Source organism: Chelon labrosus (assembly GCF_963514085.1).
Source record: "Chelon labrosus genome assembly, chromosome: 13".
Classification (NCBI taxonomy): domain Eukaryota; kingdom Metazoa; phylum Chordata; class Actinopteri; order Mugiliformes; family Mugilidae; genus Chelon; species Chelon labrosus.
This window is the reverse complement of record NC_140346.1, coordinates 19,271,702-19,286,426: the sequence shown is the minus strand read 5'-3', so window position 1 is coordinate 19,286,426 and position 14,725 is coordinate 19,271,702. Positions and strand designations below refer to the sequence as shown.

The following is a 14,725-nucleotide window of genomic DNA, read 5'->3' as shown; positions in this document are numbered from 1 at the left end:
CAGTGTTTTTCCTTTTCATGACAGGGCGTTGGGTGCGTTTTGGAAGGTATGCGTTGCCGCGTCTGCGTTTTCAACATAATGGTTTAAGAAAGGTGTGCGAAATGTCAAAATTCTCACTTTCAGTTTTTCCTCCAGTCTCTCTTCTGTCTGTCTGTCTGTCTGCCGTGATATATCTAAAACATAAACAGGCTCCGTGTCTTGCGAGGGCTCACAAACCCTTTCAAAATTAAAGCCATCATTCACTTAGACATGAGTCTGCACACACACACACACACACAGAGAAAGAGAGAGAGAGAGAGGTCAACACGTGATCACTTGCTCCGAGTAATCTACATCCATGTGAGCCATGAAAATGCCATGTACCTATAACTGAGTTTGAATAAGTACAGGAATGTGGCCTACTTGAACTTAAAATAACACCTTCCCTGGGATGTGATTTCCAGCGCAGGGGCGTGTGCGCGCCGAAGATTAAAATCATTCTTGAGAGTGAAGAGTCTTGATGCCCAAAGGTGCTGTGATCCAGCTGAAATTAAGTCCACTTCTTAAATTGCTTTCCTTAAAAGCTTTCCATAAAAGCACCGGTGAGGCCTCCCCCTGTTTTTATGCCCTTTGTGGAACACTCTGCCTCTTGATATTAAAATGGCAAGCTCTCTGGATGTTTTTATGGGGAAATTAAAAACCCAGTGTTTTGATTATGGCTTTTATTTTGATGGTGCAGCATTGGTTTTCAAATTACATATATTTATTCTCATATTCCTTTCACCTTTTACTTTATTTATTGACTTCTATTTAACAGCTGCCAACAGTGTATGTTGTGGAGTGGAAGGTGCTATATAAATCAGTTTGGTTTCCTAATGTTTTTTTCATAAATGCAATAGTAAGAATAACTTTTGAAGTGATATACCCGAAAACTTAAAGCAGCATCACCGTTGCTCAAACAGCTAGAACCCAGTGACACCGCAGAGTGAGGTTAAAGGATACCCAGCAGGAACGGCGTTTTCTGATAGGACCACATTCATCTGAGTGTTTAAACTCCAGTGATAAAAATATTCAGCTGCAGCACTCGCAGTGGTTCGCAGCCGAGCAAGACGCAGCGAAATGCGTGCCAGCTCCTCATCTCCTGTTGCACGTCGGAAACTCCGAGGGGGGTGGCATGATCAACTGGTGCACGCTGCCCCGTGTCACCCAACCGGGGCGGACGCGCACGCACCCGCAAATATGATGCGCGCGCGCGCGCACACACACGCGCAAACAAGCACACACACACACACACACACGCATACGCACGCACACACATTTCATGGGCACCGACGCACACAGATGGCACCGCGTTGCAAGAAGCGCTCGGGGTGCGCGGGCGACTTACCAGATACGTCGGGAAATTTTCGGTCGATGATATATATGGGCATCACATCCACCGGTCAAACATCCATCAAATCCACAAAGGGAGCGCGAACTGCTGATCGATCTCCTGCAGGCGATCTATTTAGCTTCACCCTGGATTTCAGCACACGGATCCCGCCTCTTCTTCTCCTTCTCCTTCTTCTTCTTCTTCTTCCTTTGGCTTTCTATTCTAGGAGTGCACATTCACACAAAACACGCACAAGCGCACTCACGCACAGACCCCTCTCTCTACAACTACCTCCTGCACTGTACCACATCTACCCGGAGAGGATCGCCGAATTCAAATGATCCATCGAGAGTCTTGCGCGGCGCAGTTGGTCAAGTGTGTGATCCACACAGGGGGGGGGGGATCCCATATTTATAAAGCGTTGTGACATACAGTGAGGCAGTCAAGTAGAATTGTGAAGTTCCCCCGTCCACTGAGTCACTGCCTCCTCCGTCAGGGCGGCGTTTAGAAGTGACCCCGTCAGCGGCACTTGCTGTCAGCGGCGCCTAAACAGCTCCAGGGCGCAGGTTCCGTGGCACAGTGTGGTGAAGTGATGCGTGAGCACTTCACGTGAACTACTGGCTGCACTCATTTACATATACAGTAAGAGATAACGACAAAAAAATAAATAAAATGCATTTGCCCTCGGGATCCAAGATGTTTAGGGCCACATAAAGTTGAGCTCATATCATTTTAAACAGCTGGATGTTGTGTATTGTTTCAAGCTGAGGATGTTTTTGACCCAGTGTAAATCATCATCACCTACGGCGTTGCCAATGCTGGGCTGCAGATCGTCATGTCAACACAGGATGAGGGCTGTTTTCAATAAACTATCCAAGGGGAGCATGCAACAGAAATCAGCCGATTCTTGCCAGATCTCGGGAAGGTTGCATAATCGTACAGGAAATATTAACACTTTAATATACTTTACGTTGCATCCCAACTCTGCTCAGTCTCAATCTGAAACCGTCATGCTATCATCATGCTTTTTAGTGAGTCTTAAAGATGTAACCAGGACCGTAAGCATTTCAGTGTTTATGTCTCAACATATTGGCGCGGCCCGCTTCCCAGTAAAGCTGTGGTTTTGTCTAATCAAGAAGTATACACAGATTACACCAGCAAATCACAGAAATCTTGCCTACGGCGTTTATTTAATTACTGCTCTACCTCAGTAACATGTCCCAGTCTCTGTTTAGACAGAACAGCACCGGCTGCAAAGATGTTTAATCTACATTATAAAGGTTTACTTGTTACAGAGCTGGACAACCCCCCACTGCGCCTCCATATTGAGAGATTAAAGACGTCCCTGGCACTATGTGATAATGTATTTGACTCAACTCGTAAAAGCTTGTTTGCGCAGTCTGATCGTCAGTGTTCCCCAGCGTTTAATGTATACACGCCGGTGTGGCTCATGAAAAAGTCCTTTTTACCTCAGTCTGTTCTGTATGTCGCGTCGCAGGTGGCCTTTCGCTTCCCGCTCTTTGAACAACAAAGTTCACCGCGGGGTCGCGTCTGTGTGAGCAGTTAAACTCTGCAAATACTGGAAGAAGCTCGGCCTAAAAGGGGAAAATCAGCGTTAAAGTGAGAAGAAAACAGAGTGCCTCACTGCAGAGAGCAAATGACCTCCTTTTCTGGTGAAGCAAGAGAGTTTACCTGATTAGTCTGCTCGATATTAGTGACTGATCGTTTCCGTGCGTGCGTGTTTAATTGCTGTTGCCGATGTCCAAGATTTTTATATTTAGGTGCAGAACCAGATGAGCTCTTTTTTCTGTACAAAGAGACATTTTTAAGGACACCTGTGGAGAGCAGTGTTACAAAGACTGGAAAACTGCACTTTTTACAAGCTGTTTTTTGCTAAACCAAACCATTTTATGTGGTTCTTAGACCCAACAAGTCCAAACCACTGACAGGTGAAGTGAATAACATTGACCATCTTGTGACAATTTAATGTTCTGCTTGGAAACTTTTGGATCCGGCGTTTATGTGGATGTTACTTAGACGTGTACCACCCACCTAGACCAGATCAGGCACCCCCACCCCACAGCAATGACACTCCTTGATGGCAGCAGCCATCCCCGACAGGATGCAGCCTGACAAAGGCGCGCACACACAAAACGGTTTACGACAGCTCAATAAACATGGAAAACAGCACAAGGTGTTGACCTGGCCTCCAATTTCACTAGATCCTAACCTCATCAAGTATCTGTGGGATGCACTGGAACAAGCCTGATCCACAGAGGCCCCTCCCCTCAACCCATAGGACCCAAAGACCCCCACTGACAGCATTCTGTTACCAGGCACCACAGGACACCTTCAGAGGGCACGTGTCTATTCTCTGATGAGTCACAGCTGTTTTGGAGGCACAGGGGAGACCTACACAATATTAAGAAGGTGGTCATAATGTTATGCCTGATCAGTGTAGAACAGCAATGGTAGAAAATAAACGTTACCTATCTGATTATCTAATGTCAGCCTCTCATGTTAAATCCAAGCAGCAACCTTCAGGGCTGGAAAATACGGCAACATGGGAGTGCGGTGCCGTAGACTGCAGTTCCCCCAGCGGCCACTTGAGGCTTCCTCCAAAATCGAGTCAACATCCGCATTTACAGCAGAAATAAAAACATGTTTACAGCCTAAATATGGTTTTGGTACAAGAGGTGGAATTTTACGGAACTTCTCTGATAAAAATACATCCTGTTTGTCATCCGCCAAGCTCAGCTCCACTCATCCCCGACCTCTTTGTCCATTTTTGAATTAGCTTGGGGTCAGGCAATGTTTTTTCAACCCATCCATCCTCCCCAAGCTCAATCCCGGGCAAGCTTTGTGGCTCTATAACTGTGTCGCCGCATTTTCTCCCAAGACCACTGAGTGTTTTTCAGATACATTGCATTCATCTCTATATGTGCTCCCATGACAGCACTGTCGTCAGTTATGAACGCCACACCTGACATACGCGGTAAATGCCTAAACAAGTCTGTTTAAGTGCCACAACATCACGCTGCCCATGTTTCATTGCTTCTGATCAGGAGCAGCGTGAGCCCCCTCCAAGGAATTTCCATCTGTGTGCGTATTCTTTCAATATCTGTGAAGCTGAACCGACAACAGTTTTCACAGCAGCTGCCTGTCAGCGCATCTGAAAGATCTCCATTTGCTTCAAGTGTAACCTCCCCGATCACATTTTCCACTGTTGTGTTCACAAAAAAAAAAAAAAAGTGAACACAACAGCCCCTTCTCTATTGGCCATTTGAGCTCTGTTTGCTGTCAGTAAACCCAGCATGTTATGGACTCCTGGAGAGTATTGGATTTTAATTGCACTGAGCCCGGGGTGACACAGGTATTAAACAGTCTTTTGTTACAATAAAATAGGTGCACTTGTGCAAACACAGACACAAAACAGACACGCACATGCACCTTTTCACGGCGCTTCTCAATGAAAGCAACCCGTGCCCAACTGATTCGCGCAGATGCGTCCTGGATATTGTGTCCACATTTATACGGAAACACATGCCCCTCTGATCTGATCTGAAGACATGTGGTTTAGATTGTGCATCAGAAGAAGCGACTTCTTAAAAATATTGAACATTTCCATCCTTTACTGTTTGAGAGTTTTGAGTGGCAGCCTTGTGATGAATTGTGTCCCAGAGAACTGCGAGCGAAAACCATGACTAATAAACAGTCCCGCATTTGGTCCACATATGCCAGTGAATCACACAAGACAGCAATTTTGCCACAATTTCCAGAAGTTATTTTTGATTGGGCAACACACATTGGGCTGATGTGTGAGCGTTCGGCATGTGAGATGCGAAGGTTCTTTTGGCTCGGATCAAGGTCGCTCAGATGGGCTGTTCTATCAGCACCTCCTTTTCCGAACTGTCAGGGGAGTTACCCTCCTATCAGCAACAGACAGGCTGTCCAGTTCTCCCTCCTCAAAGTCAGCCGCACATAAACACACACACCCAATTTTAGCCCCAAAGTACGGAATCGCAGAAACACAACCACATGTGCTACACACACATTAATAACCATAGCGCCGTCAGTCGCAGATAGACGCATTCAGACGGAAGTGTGTGGCGTCATGGGGACGAGAGAAGAGGAACAGACTTATGATATTTTTCCTAAACTGACACAGACTGCTCTGTTCTGCTTTTTTTTTTTCTTTTAAATTTGCTTTTGTAATCTAGGAGGAATTGCATGTGTCCGGAAAAATGATTTCTACAATACTAACAAACGTTTTTTTTTGCTGGTTTTCGTTACAAGTCCGTGACACTGAAATTGCCGGGCCTTTGCGGTGCATTCAGTGATTTATGGGACTCAGTCTGAAATACAGTGTGTGATAAAACATTAGCAAAGTGCTCACATGGGAAGCAGGCGCAATATCAAAGCAAGGCTGCCAGGACAAATGTTCTCCTTACTCGCGCACACACACACACACACACACACACACACACACACACACACAAACATGGTTTTAGCAGTTTGCTTACATCTACTCCCTGGAGCTTTACGCCACCTCAACCATAATCACTACGTGTCCAATCCCAGCTATTAATTTCACTAAAACATGTGCTGACTATAACAGCGAGCCTCCTTGCAGAGCCTTTTGTTGAGCCTTTTTCATTAACACACCACATATTTGTCAACACATGTTAACATATCCATTTATTTTATTTTTTTTAATTATATTTGTTGTTCGTGCAGAGATGGTTTTGCAATGATGGTTATTCCAATTACGTTTGAATTGCACAAGTGGGGCAAACATCTCCTGTCTTTCTTTTCAGCATCTTCCAGCGTTGCCCGCCCGCGTCATTATTTTCGTGATTACCGTCAGTTGTCATGAACACGGTAACAATGCAAAAAACATTTCCTTTCCTGAATCAGTAATTACCCTCTTCACATGTCCCCACTTGCTCTGCCACGGCGGGTTGACAGCGTAGATGCCGCTGATGTGGAACGGAATGTTTCAAAAGCCTCCCGTGTCGATCAGATAAACTTATGTGCACGATTCTGCTTTGATACGCATTCTTAAAGATGTATATTAACAGTGAAACACAAATGCAACATAAATCTGGAGCCTTTATTGCGCCCATTATGCTGTCACATACTTCCGTAAGAAGTTCAGTGGAACTGTCCCGTCCTTTCATCTTGTGCGTGCCAGTACGTGTTGAAAGCGACCAGACCATACTGAGAACAGTGTTGGGTAAATTCATGTACTCAGCAAGTTCTCACGTCGTCAGTTTTCAAACTGGAAATTTACAATTAACAGTGGATCAGGTGACCATCCTTACATGAATGGGGCTGCTTATTGTCATGGAAGAAAAGGCTCAACATGTTGCAGCATCTTTCAGTTTGCTGTTTCAGCCCTTCAGGCTTTTTCTCTTTCGGTTCGCTCTCAGTACTTTTACCGTTATGACTTCCAGATTAAACAAGTGTCAAAACTTTGAAAGAAAAACATTTGCATGCTACTTGCCCAGCACCAAACAGCAGACGGAAAAAGGTTACGGGGCATTTAACATCTTCAGCAACAGACATGTTTCTAAGAAGATGATGAAAACCAAGGACTTAAAAGAAACGTAGATGATAAAATGTTGCTTTGTCTGCTGGATGGGTAAAACAGCAAATCATTCCTAACCACTGCTAAATGTTTTGCACAGTAACACGTTCATACATTCACAACTTTGGAGGGGCATCTACTTTGTTTTTCACCACAACGATTGGGAGGTAAACTGTGGAAATAAGCAGATCAGGTTACAGCATTAAGCTGCACCTAGAACATGTACCAGCATGTAATGTATTGACTAATAAATTAGTGTTTTGTTGAATGCACAATCACACCGCAGATCAAGTTTTCATCAGTGTATTGTACTACAAAATTTCTGCATTTTTTTTTTTTTCAGGGTCAGCGTCAATCTAGCCATTTTATGGGTCATAATAACTATGTGTTATTTTGCTGCCCCCAAGTGGCCTATCTGTAACATTTAGGCCCCCTAGTGGTTGGATGAAAAATTGTTCTGGGGCAGACAGCGTTGCATGCCCTTGTTAACTTGAAGTAAGAAGATTCACTTTTAGATGTAATTATCACATAAAAAACTATTTTCTTTAGACTGCAATAATTTCAGACCTGGTTTGCACTCTACTGTCAGTGATTCCCAATTCTTTTAGTCCAGTGTAGTCACACACGCCTGTCGTATGAGAACCAGTGCCTCTTCATCAACAACCCGCCTGTGACATCTCAAATGTGATGATTTGATTTCATTTAAAGCTACTTTAAATTACATTACAATCCATTTTTGTACAATTTAACAGTCAGTGCTTTGATCAATACAGTAAAATTCCATTTGGAGGAAGAGCGTTGATGTTTCGGCCATGTTTTTGTTATGCTACATGTACGCTCCAAATGGGGTCAGGTTTACTGTATTCAGGAGAAAAGTCCACATAAATGGCCCCCTCTTGTGGTAAGTTAATATATTACAATTCAGTTGTATAGAGTTTTCTTTCAAAGTTTATAACATGTCAGAGGAAAGGTTCAAAGGCTCTTACAGTATCTTGCTAAACCGTTCTATGCGTCTACGGCTTCTAGACGCCAGTAATGCCTAGCAGTGCTCTTACGACTTACGACTGATGTCACCGCTTGAACGCCAAGCTTTCCTGTGTCACAACCACAAGCTCGCAAGATCTGTTTGAAGGGAGAACACGTTTTGACTATTTTTCATTCCTCTTCAGGGAAGTGTCTATTTCAACTTTTATTTCCTATTACATATCACGACAAAACTATTTTTCGTCAGTATTACAGGTAATCAAGCCTACATTATTGATTGTTAATGATCCTTTATTAAAACAAAACAAAATGCGTCTGATTCTTACATTTAGCTGTCCCTTTCAACTATTCTTTGCTTTCAGGTAAACGGTTAAAGGCTCCTCTTCTTTATCTAATTTCGTGGCTCACTGCCGACATTTTCTTTTTTAATCAAATTGTAATTTCAAGTTTTTTTTAGTTTTTTTTTTTTTTTTACAAATTAGTCAAGTTCATCCTTCCACAAACCCCTTGGAAACACAAAAGAAGCCCCTGGGGTACAAGTACCCTTTTTTTTAGGAATCAGTGATGTAGCTCACTGGCAGACTCAATCACTCAAATTTAACAGGCAGCAGATGTTTTGTCAGACCACTTCCATACACCTCAACCTGCTGCTCTTAACGGATTCTGCTGTAACGTCTCCTGCCTGTAGGGGGTGCAAGTTAGGCTGGAATTTCAGGTCCAAAAATTGCAGGTGGGCACACACACACACACGGAGACATGAACGCACACGCACACTTACACACATAGGCGTGTCCCTCCAAAGACTCTCACATGCTGACAGCTTGAGGTCGAGCAGGTCAAGTTGAATGCTGCTACAGCAGCTTTGATCTCAGACTTGGTGTGATAATTTTCCAGACTGAGTTCTTCAGGGCCAGTACACTGTGTGTTCCTCGTTAGATTCCACATTGTTCCAAGGACAAGGCACCTCGGCTATCAAGAATTCGCCAGGTCCCAGTCCCACGTAAGCAGTGCCGATCCTAGGTTCTGAGGGGGCCCCAGGGAAAAACATACCTGTTCTATACCCCCAGTAGAAACTAGTCATGGGGTAGATGGAAGGGGGTATTGTGGAGTACTGTCGGTGCACTGTAGTGCCTTCGCAGGTTAAAGAAGGTTTATGATTGTCGTTGTAAAATATGTCAAAAAGGTAACCATCTGGTGGAACCATTTAATTTGTTTTATTTCACAGAACAATTTCCTGGTTGGCTGGCCATGGCGATGCGCCCCTGCATGTGTGCACGCATGGCCCTAAAATTGGTTAAGCCATACTCGTGGTGAATTACTCCCTTGAGAGTTTCAGTAAGACACATTAAAAAAAATTAAATATGGATTATTTCCCGAATTATAGCTCATTTGCTTGGTTATTTACCGAAGTATGTGCATCTGTGTCGGTCGTGTGTGTATGCCGTCCTGAATCGGTTTGAACTAGACCCAGAAGAATTATCTCAGATGGCCCTCATCAGTCATGGCCACTTAGCATGCCTTCTCTTGAGTGTGTTCTCTTGCCCTGTGACACCTCTGTGCTGGGCTCTCAAAAACTGATAAACCACTTGACTGTGTCCCACTATACTGATTTGTCTGAGTACACAAATGATCTGACGGAGGTTGGCTGCATTAGTTTGTTTACACTCACATTTGCACATGGATATTTGCACTAGTTATTTTGTATTATATTCATCTTTTTATATTCTGTTTCCAGTATTTTTTATGTTAGAAATTGGCATTCAGGTGGACGGCAACATGTTATTACACTGTGCATGTCACAATAAACTCTTTGAATCTTGAATTAGTGACTTTCACCTCAGGAAATGTGCTACAAGCATTGAAAGAGCAACGACTAGACCATGAAGGAGCAGGAAAGATTAAACTGACTGTACTAAAAGCAGAACTGCGTACACTGAGAACTGCTCAAAGACATTTACAAATCCAAAACAAAACTACTGAAATGCACCGATCAGCCACAACACTGAATAATTGAATAACATTGAACGGTTTAGGAACAACTCTAAAAACATGAAAAACAGCACAAGGTGTTGACCTGGCCTCCAAATTCACTAGATCCCAAACTGATCAAGTATCTGTGGGATGATCCACAGAGGCCCCTCCCCTCAACCCATAGGACCCAAAGCACCCACTAACAACATTCTGTTTCCAGACACCACAGTACACGCTCAGAAGGCCCATGTCCTGTTTTGGAGGCACAAGGGAGACCTACACGATATTAGGAAGGTGGTCATAATGATGTGCCTGATCGATGCAGGTATGAAGCTTTAACGGTTAATAAATCAATTTCTCGTCCTTCACAGATCAGAAGCGAGCCATTAAAAAGAACATGTTGTTGATCTGCGAGACTGTTGCTGATTTGATGGCGTAACTGCTGACCTTCCAGGAACAAATCACAAATCATTCAGTACAAATGGTTTCATGTTTTAAATGTTTCTAACAAATCGGTACATACGAGGTCTGTGCAAGGACTTGTATTTTTTTCAAGAAGCCTCTCGGCCAACGTTCTCTTAAAACGGGACAGAAGCATGCAGATGTGCCAAAACCTCTTGTAACCATAGACAACCTTATATGTCATGTCTTAGATTATAAAAAATAAACACAACTATAGGTGAAATATCAATGCACTTCTTGTTTGCTAATGTTTCGTATCTTTCATATCTTACCACCACGCCACGTGTTTTAGCAGGAATCTAGGCACGGCATAACGTGGGCACACAGCAATGCCAAAACAGCTGTGGGGTTTATGCAAATCCCGACACTGAAAAGCGATTTGAATGAATGTGGCTGATGATCAAAATATAAGGCCTGTCTAGACCGATTTCCGAGACCTGGGTTGGGGGTGGAGGGGGGAGTTTTGTCCACTGAGAATCACGAGGACGGGGTTGGGCTGTGTGACTAACTACTGTATTCTGTGACAGACGTCGCTGTGAATAATAGCCCTGGCTCATGTGGTCACCTGTGTGTGTGTGTGTGTGTGGTGTCCTGCTTTCTGTCAGCTGACACTGGTGGCGTTTTGAGCAATATTTGTCATATCGTGCCAACATGATCCGTCGACCACCGCTGACATTCCTACACTTCTGTTTGGGTTAACACACTCTGCAAACCCCCTCACCCCCACCCTCACCCCTCTCCTTCCTTCCCTTCTGTCCCCAATTCTCGGACAGGAAATGCTTTTACCCTGCCCGTCTTTGAGAAGTCAGCACAGACATGGACAAGTTGTCCAGTTTTCCACTTTCGATGCACCGGGGGACTGCGGCTTGCATTTTCCACCTTTCTCAGCGGTAACTGTGCATGTGACGGGCAGTGAAAATAATGCCACAGGTCAGGATATCATGATAAATCACAGTAGGCTGCACAGGCTTACTAGTTAACAGTAACCATGATTTGGTGCTTTATGTAAAGCCACTGCCCTCTAATGTTCTCTAATGAAAGCACAGCAACATCTATTCCTGGCTCTAACCCCCTGTGGTGGAACATACTTGTTATTTTTAGTGATGTTCAAAAGAAATTTATTTATTTTTTTTAACCTCAGCGCCAATTTTTTTATTTATTTTTTTTTTAAACTGCTCATCTCTGTCTTAGATGCGCGCTGGCTTGGAAAGACCAAGATTGAAAACACACTTCCCAAGATGAAATCTGCTGCCAGTTAACTTGTAAGGGGAGTCGCTACCCTTCCACTGTGTTTTGAAGAGTGCTCTAGTTTGATAGCACGGCTCCTTGAAAGGTTTTTAAAAGTTTGCCCAGCCATGCTTGTCAGCGGCGTGTGGGCGACGGCCAAGCTACTGCACAGATGTCAGTCATGGAAAGCCTCCCTGAACCAGGCCTCGGTCCCACACGCTCTGTTTGCTTTGTATAATTGAGACATTTGGCCCGTCAGTTAAGACGCGTAATACAGAAATGTTTCTTGAGTGAAAACTAATATTTCATCATTTTCTCCATCCCTCTTTGCATTTCTGCCTCATTTCGAGCTGACGCGCTGCTGCTGTTTTTGTTGTTTTTTGTTTTTGCCGAAATACCCAAAGTCCGAATGAGTCAGTTTATTTGAAAAGTGGTGCCAGATATATTGCAGTTTGCTGAATTCCTGTGACAGTGAGGCATGTCTGTTTTCACTCTCGCTCTCTGCCTCTCCATGGTTATTGCATCAGAAGAATGAATGAGAGCACAGTAGTGAGATGGGGCCCGGAGGGAACAGGAGGTACTAATGGGGCCTTAATGAAAATCTCTAGTCTGCTCATTAACGAAGAAATATACACACACACATCGAGCACATGGGCAGGGAAGAGGGGAGAAAGACCCGGTGCGTGCATACACACATGCAGCCATGCATGTGCACGAACGAAAAACAGATGGGCTTGTCACATCAGCTCCCTTTTATGCTCGCCTTTTATCTCCTCTCCTCGCTCACTTAAAGCCGTCGTTCAATCCAATAAGAAAGAAAACAAATGACATTTTACTATCACCAGTTTCTATGCAGAGAAATGACCACATACGTAGGCTCCCTTAACGTCCTCCTTGCAGCCATCCTGTGCTCGTTTTTTTCTTGGCATTTTTTTTTTTCTTTTTCCAATTCTACAAGTAATTGATTCCATTAAGCCAGGCATGCTGGAAGAATTCATTATGCTGATTAGCGTGGTGCAGGTTGTTGTGATGGAGTTTGGAGATCACGGAGAGAGACGGTTAAAGAAACAGAAAGCTAATTTGTCACATTTCTTCACAGTCAGATGCCTCGATGCGTTCTGTCCCTGCAGGAGTGACCCACCTGAAACTGTACTGGATCCCATAGTCTGGATGTGCACAGCGGCACCAAGGTCCCGCACGTAACACCGGCAGGGAAGCAGGAATGAGTTCATAAGACAAATATATTGTTATACATCTCTCGCTGTATTCAGCTCATGCCGGCTTTAGGCGACATTCTGGATATCTGGTTCCTCCTGAGTGATCCATTATTGGTTTTGTTCGACTTAGGTCACAGCTGATCCGTCACACAGGCGAGCTCTTCCGCAGTGCAACAGGTCCATCTGGTGGACAAAGAAGAAACTCTGTGGGACACGCTTCCTCCTGTTCACATTGCACATCTGTGCAAAAACTATGCTTCAAGGTTTCCAAGAAGTATCTTCAGCCTTTGCAGTTTAAAATGTTATTCTAAAATTACTCAAGTGGAAAAACCAAAGACTGCACATTTGCCCTCCATCACTTCCTTTCAGATGCATGAGGTCTTTTTAAGGACACTATGAATAAAATGAGTGATTCCAGCAAGGACATGGACAAGATAGATTTGAATGAGGCAGTGGTACACATCCTTTTAGGCTTGCGGCTCTCCGAAATAAAGCTGAATCCAGTTGTGGAAATGTTATTTTTTTTGGCTTTCGTCTTCTAATTCACGCCATATTATAACCCCTTAAATTTAACTTGTGACCACTTTACACAGGATGACAAACTTTACTATAGGGTATATGAAATCACAGTAGTATCCAGAAACACGGAAAGAGCAAATCATGGAATGGCTATTCATTAAATTAAATGGTAAAAAAGTTAGTTAAATGGTGAAAATGCACTGCTTGTAAGGATATGTCAGTTTACTTGTAGAGCACATTTTAAAATAACAGACTCTGACCAAAGTGACGGTGTCGCAAAAGCAAAAAAAAAAAAAAATAGTGTGCTAAAATTAACACGTGTTGTGGTAACAGTGTCCAGTTATATATCGGCCTGCAGCATCTATCCAACCATGTTTTACGACAAAGTATTTTAATCATTACAGTCCATGTATATTTACTCTGATATGAACCATATATCCATATGCATTATCGGCACTGCACACTTCTCTCTTCTTTCTATAAATAGATTTTTTTGCGCTAAACCGAATTTTAATCCACAAAACTAACAAAAACAAAAACAAAACAAAAACACAAATGCATTATAATGACCATAAACTGATTATTCATGAGGCTATATTCATGAGCTTGAAAAAACTGTTTCAAGTTATTCATTGAGTTTTGCAGGAAAGAAAGCCCATACACTGATTCCCTTGAACAGAAAAAAATACATTGTTCAAAGGAGGATTTGGCCAAGAGCACCTCAAGATTGGTGACAAATTAAAGGTAAAGCCACCTTCAGGAAAGGTGTTGGACAATCATAACAACTTTGGTACTCCTTGTCTTAGACTCTCCAAAACTCTTCTGGAGGGATGAACACCATTCTACCAAAAGATATCCTTTTCTATTTGGTGTTTTACAACGTTGGTGACGCACACTCTCTAATATAAAGTTACCTATACACCGATCAGGCATAACATTATGACCTTTATGACAGGAGAAGTGAATAACATTGACCATCTTGTGACAATACAACGTTCTGCTGGGAAACGTTTGGATCTCGTGTTCTTTTGGATGTTACTTAGACATGTACCCCCCACCGAGACCAGACTAGGGACCCCCACCCCACAGCAATGACACTCCTTGATGGCAGCAGCCATCCCCAGCAGGATGCAGCCTGACACAGGCACACACACAAGAACGCTTTAGGAACTCAGAAAAACATGAAAAACAGCACAAGGTGTTGACCTGGCCTCCAAATTCACTTGATCCCAAACTGATCAAGTATCTGTGGGATGATCCACAGAGACCCCTCTCCTCAACACATAGGACTTAAAGGCCCCCACTAACAACATTCAGAACTGAGTCACAACTGCTTTGGAGGCACAAGGGAGACCTACACAATATTAGGAAGGTGGTCATAATGTTATGCCTGATCGGAGTGGG

At 43.5% G+C, this 14,725-nt stretch overlaps 1 protein-coding gene across 2 annotated transcripts in view; it reads right to left on the bottom strand.

Moving 5' to 3' along the window:
* Positions 1–2,174, bottom strand: part of LOC311498446 (neprilysin-like) — a 31,422-nt gene extending 29,248 nt beyond the window's left edge. Inside the window, exon 1 of one of the 2 annotated variants that reach the window (XM_084559039.1) lies at positions 1,367–2,174. In XM_084559039.1, coding sequence (XP_084415165.1) covers positions 1,367–1,409 — 43 coding nt within the window. In that variant the 5' untranslated portion in view covers positions 1,410–2,174. Of the gene's footprint in view, positions 1–117; positions 541–1,366 lie in introns of those variants that run through there. The other variant, XM_084559040.1, reaches the window with a different exon arrangement.
* Between the last annotated feature and the right edge of the window lie 12,551 nt (positions 2,175–14,725).